The sequence below is a fragment of the Mycetomoellerius zeteki genome, unplaced genomic scaffold (assembly GCF_001594055.1).
Source record: "Mycetomoellerius zeteki isolate Tzet28-1 unplaced genomic scaffold, Tzet1.0 scaffold1191, whole genome shotgun sequence".
Taxonomy (NCBI): Eukaryota; Metazoa; Arthropoda; class Insecta; order Hymenoptera; family Formicidae; genus Mycetomoellerius; species Mycetomoellerius zeteki.
In genome coordinates, this window is record NW_017256118.1 from 6,520 (window position 1) to 11,973 (window position 5,454).

At 47.4% G+C, this 5,454-nt stretch overlaps 1 protein-coding gene across 1 annotated transcript; it reads right to left on the reverse strand.

The window, feature by feature from the left end:
* Positions 1–343: 343 nt before the first annotated feature.
* LOC108730880 (uncharacterized) lies at positions 344–2,090 on the reverse strand. The gene is made up of 3 exons (XM_018460825.1): positions 1,426–2,090; positions 996–1,350; positions 344–895 (listed from the first exon to the last, which is right to left on the reverse strand). Exons 1-3 carry the CDS (start codon positions 2,088–2,090, stop codon positions 344–346), a joined length of 1,572 nt encoding a protein of 523 aa, XP_018316327.1.
* Positions 2,091–5,454: the final 3,364 nt, after the last annotated feature.

A 5,454-nucleotide genomic window follows, 5' to 3' on the forward strand; every position in this document is an offset into this window, starting at 1 on the left:
CCCCGGAGCTCGGGGTCTGCCCTTGAGGCGGGCGAAGGCCTGCGCCATCTCCTCCCCGGAGACGCCCAGCTCCTCGAGCCATCCCTCCGGCGGTGCCGCCCTCTCCGGGGCCTTATGCATACCTAAACTAACCCTCCTCGAGGGAAGGAGGGTCAGGTTATGTCGGGCTCTACTTCTACTTAAAACTAGTGACTCAGCTCGAAGTAAGAGGGGTAGATGAACCAATGGGGAGGTCACCTTGAACCCCACTCCCGAACGGACGCTCACTGTCTGCCTATCCTGTTCTGTTTGCGCGGTTTAACGCGTTTCCCTGCACGTACGTTTCCGTACTAGTATGCGGGGGTTATCCTCCGTCGTCATGGAGGACTATCCCTTCTCTTATCCTTTCCGCGGCTTCTTTCTGGGACATAACCTTCTCGCAAAATGTGAGGAACGCTTCCCTCTCCTTTTTCTCACGCAAGGCACGGATAATCGCGGGCCATGTCAGATCCTGACCTACTACCCTAACTAATTCTTCGCGCTCCCCATTCCACGCAGGACAGTACCTGAGGGTGTGTGACGCCGTATCGTTATTGGAAACACAGTGCCAACATCTGCTGGTTTCTTCCTTTCCAATCTTACGTAGATAGTGGCCGAAGCAGCCATGGCCCGTTATGATTTGGGTCGACCTATATGTAAGGCCCACATCCGCCTTCAACCATTCTCGGAGCTGTGTCTCCAGTGCCCCCAGAACCGCTCCACCTCCGTGTTCCGTTGCTCTGAGCCAGATCCTCCATTCATGGACGAGTTTCCTATGAGCCTCCGCCTGAATAATCTCCAGCGATCTAGGTTGTATCGGAGTATTTGACGGAAGGTTCTTTCTCAAGTCCGCTACTCTTTCGTATACCTCTTCGTACTAACAGTTCGAAGGGAGGCATTCCCGCCAGGACCGAGTTGGTCGCGAAAGACACCGTGCGAAATGCCCGTATCATCCTCCCCGTCATTCTCCGTTGTACGTTTCGGATCAGTTGCCTAATTCTCCTACTCTTCTTAGCCTCGTAGGCCCACACTGGGGCCCCATAAAGCGCAATTGATGCTATGACGTGAGTATAGAGTCTTCTAACCTTCGTGTTAGGTCCCCCAATATTTGGTAGGAGCCGACTAAGGGACAAGGCCGCCCTATCTAGTTTCGGGGCCAGTTCTAAGAAGTGTGCCTCAAATTTCCACCTATTGTCCAGAGTAAGGCCGAGATATCTCATTCGAGTTCCCACCCTGACTTCTCTGCCCGCGACTCGCACGCTGGTATGTGCTGGTCTGCCCTTGGGGTGGAAGCCAACCACCTCCGTCTTAGGTGGGGACACCTCCAGTCCTCTTTATTAAAGTTTTCGAGCAGAAAAATCTTATTTTTTTCGACTTACCGATTAATCAGCCATTCCAGGGGCGTACATCAATCCTTCTGTCTCTTCGTGCCACTCATCTTCAGCTGTTCTTTTTTGTTTATGAAGTGTACGAACTTCTTTTGAAGCCAAAGATGCTTCCTTGTTCTGCTTCTTCACTCGGCGTTTATTCGCATAATCGGCGTACGCTTGGCTGTTCTTGCCGGGCAGGCCTCCAAACTCGTTCATAATTTTTAACACTGAGTGTTGACCATCATTAAAGATGGAACCTGCTAAAAACGAAGATATTTCAACAATTTTTCGACCAGAGTGCAAGTGCTTGGGGGCCAGCTTCCATACAGTTGAGTTAAACGATTCATTCGCATTCTGAGTATATCCACCCACACATCTTTCAATCAATTCAGCTCGAGACAAATCTTCGAAAATCGGAAATATTTCTTTTGCTAAATCTGGATGAATTGTTTTTTTCAAATCTGTGGGGTGCGTATAATTAATCTGTTTTCGATTAGCAGCAGCAGCTTCAGCAAGTGCTCTCTGGTACTTGCACCAGCTGTCAGCGCCTGGATCACACAGGTGGTGTTGCGGCTTCCGGTCTGTAGAAATCATATGATAGTATGTTGCCATTATCGAGTCTTGCATTTTTTTTACAGATGTATTAGTAGTACGTCTAATAGCCAGCCCGTAGTACACTGAAATATTATTAATCAGCGCCATCGTGAACACTCCGCGCTTCAAAGAGATGAGCTTTTTTTTTAAAACGCGAAGCCGCGACCCCATTCTTTTTTGAACGTGAGAGATGCATTCGCTTTTTTTTACAGTAAAATTATCACCGTATGGATTTAATTGAAGCAAACCTTTAAATGTTGCAGAGTCTCCGTCCCCTATATAATTCATATATTTGACATTGAACTTTTCTACGGATCTCGAAAACATTTCTTTTACTCCCTCAACTTCCTGCGGAACCTTGGTGATTTTTCGAGCACTCTTCTTCATGTTCTGCCCACCATTCAGCATATTCCTCAGAGTCTCGATCTACATTTTTCTTAGTTGTACACGCTTTGCAACAGCTACTTTTTACAACCAAATCTATTACTTTACCGCACGAATTTGCGATTAATGTTACAACACCAAGCAATGACTGATATCCTCTTCGTTTCCATGATCCATCCCCAGAAACATCAAGCTCGTCTGCAGGCTTTCCTTTTTTTTCATTTTCTGTTTTTTCACTTTCTATGGCACTAGAACAGGAAGCATCAAAAACTTTTTTCCCCGCCTCGTGCACTTTTTTAATAGTCTTCTCGTAAGCGGTCTTCGATAAGCCCTTACAAATGTCCATGTAATTACAAAATGTGTTTATGCCTTCCAAGCCAATACCTAAGAGACGCATTACAAATACAATTCTACGATTTATTTCAAAACCGCTGTGTATTTTTGGCCCGGAAGGAATTATAGTATTGTCACACCTACAACTCATAATAATGTTAAAACCGAGACCTAAAGGAGCACTTTCTTGAAATCTTGGTTGAGCTTTGCACTTTGAACAAATTAAATACTGAGAGAGTGTAAAAAAAACAGAGACAAAGTCGATTATTCGATACGATATTGTTGGATGTATTACAGCTTCGTTTAAAGCGGAAGAAATTTTTCGGTCGCTGGCGCTTGTATTTTGCTCAGACGCTTCTTCTTCCTCATTTTGCACAAATTGCTTCCCATGAAATTTTCTTTTTCTTGATCTACAAGCAAATACAGGTTTATCATGAGTGCCTTTTTGACGTGGATGTGACATTTTAAAACTCTAATGACGATCCGCACGTGTCAAAAGCCGGAGCAAAACTAACGCCCAGCCAAAATATAACGGTTATTTTCCTCTTGACACACGTTTGGGAGCATTAGGTCTTCCCCTTCTCTTACTCGAACTAAACTATATCTATATCAGAGAAAAAGAATAAGGAAAAGAGAAGACGGAGCGTCCCTTCTTCGTGCGCTCGGGGACCCCTGCCGCGCGCTACAAAACCGAGCGTATACCTGCGGTCGAAAATATGCTGACATTTCAATACTAATAAAGATTTTGTTTTACAATTTTAAGGAGACATCCTTGAGATGTTCTAGAACAAGTACAAAAATTTTCAAAACATCGAAAAAAAAAAAATTTCGGGACCTTCCCCCCTTAATCGCTAACAGTTCGAAGGGAGGCATTCCCGCCAGGATCGAGGTCCTTGGTCGCGAAAGACACCGTGCGAAATGCCCGTATCATCCTCCCCGTCATTCTCCGTTGTACGTTTCGGATCAATTGCCTAATTCTCCTACTCTTCTTAGCCTCGTAGGCCCACACTGGGGCCCCATAAAGCGCAATTGATGCTATGACGTGAGTATAGAGTCTTCTAACCTTCGTGTTAGGTCCCCCAATATTTGGTAGGAGCCGACTAAGGGACAAGGCCGCCCTATCTAGTTTCGGGGCCAGTTCTAAGAAGTGTGCCTCAAATTTCCACCTATTGTCCAGAGTAAGGCCGAGATATCTCATTCGAGTTCCCACCCTGACTTCTCTGCCCGCGACTCGCACGCTGGTATGTGCTGGTCTGCCCTTGGGGTGGAAGCCAACCACCTCCGTCTTAGGTGGGGACACCTCCAGTCCTCTTTTCTCCATCCGCTGTACAACCACTCCGATCGCCTCGCTGGCGTAAAGTGTGGCCTCCTCCCAGTTTCTACCTGTTGTGAGGACCAGTGTATCATCAGCATAGCATGTCACATTTGTTCCAGGCGGCAGGTCTTCCTTGTTCATAACGGCGTTAAAGCCGATGTTCCAAAGGAGCGGTCCCAGGATGGACCCTTGTGGGACCTCTCGTTCAACCGACTTCGAGTCGATTATGCCCTCCTCCGTGGGGAACAAAATCTTCCTCTCTTTCAAGTAGTCCCGAATGATTCTCCGCAGGTACAACGGGACACGGTGCTTCCTCAGCGCCCGGCCGATCACATCCCAAGGCAGTGAGTTGAACGCATTCTTGATGTCGAGCGATACCCCTACGACCACGTGTCCTCTTTCGAACGCACTTTCCATATATCCTCTGACTGATAGGATAGCGTCCACTGTGGATCTACCTTTCCTAAAACCGAACTGTGACGCCTCTAGATTTGGTCCATAGCCGCTTAAATGCCTCACCACTCTCTCCGAGATTATTCTCTCTAGTAACTTCGCCTCATCCTCCAGTAGACATATTGGTCGGTATCCGTTCGGTTGGTCATCCGGTTTTCCTGGTTTCCGCAACAGAACCAATTTTGCTCTCTTCCATGTCGTTGGAAATAGGCCTCTTTTTAGACATTCGGAGAAAATCTCACGGATGTAGTGACCCAGTTCCGTTGCCGCTAGGGCCCATATCCTGGATGATAAGCCGCTAATACCCGGAGCTGCATTTTTGCTAACCATCCGTTTAACAGCGTAGGCTAGTTCTTCCTGGGACACATTATATCCTTCCTGCCATGATGAGAATCCATCCGGTGGGAGAGGTGGTTCCGACCAAGGCTCCCCATCGTCCCTCGTTGGTGACGGGAACAATCTACTCAAAACCCGTCTCAATATCGTGCACTCCATCGACTCGGTATACGGAGGACATCTTCGAAGCCTGTTGACCACTGTTTTATAGGGGCGACCCCAAGGGTCCTCATTCAGCGTAAGTACAAACTCCGTCCAGGCTTTCGTTTTAGCTTTCCTTAATGTCCTACTGAAGCTGTCCCTTGCTTGCTTGAACTCTTCCAATCGCGATTCGTTTTTGATGGGGTTATTCCTGTCTCCACTTCTGCGCAGGCGTCTGAGGCGCCTGCGTGCCGCCGTGACCCTCTTTCTTAGCTCGGTCAACTCTTCCGTCCACCAGGGCATGGCCCGCCTTAATAATTTTGCACGCCCGCCGCGGCCACAGCCAGGTCATTTTGTATCGTATCGTCGCGTCATAATTTTGTATCGTTTTGCTGCGTTATAATTTTGTATCGCGTTTTATCGTTATTGTAGTAGATCTTAGATCTCGCATGTTCCCGAATCTCGGAGATTTTCGTAACTGCGCGGTTGATTTCCTTAGCTACGTTGTCC

Bases quoted from the DNA above. Each gene is read 5' to 3' on its own strand.
- LOC108730880 (XM_018460825.1), bottom strand. From the start codon at position 2,090: ATGGCGCTGATTAATAATATTTCAGTGTACTACGGGCTGGCTATTAGA. The intron at 1,351-1,425 runs GTACGCCCCTGG...ACTTTAATAAAG, and splicing joins GAAGAGACAGAAGGATTGAT to AGGACTGGAGGTGTCCCCAC. The intron at 896-995 runs GTACAACGGAGA...TCGAACTGTTAG, and splicing joins TTAGGCAACTGATCCGAAAC to TACGAAGAGGTATACGAAAG.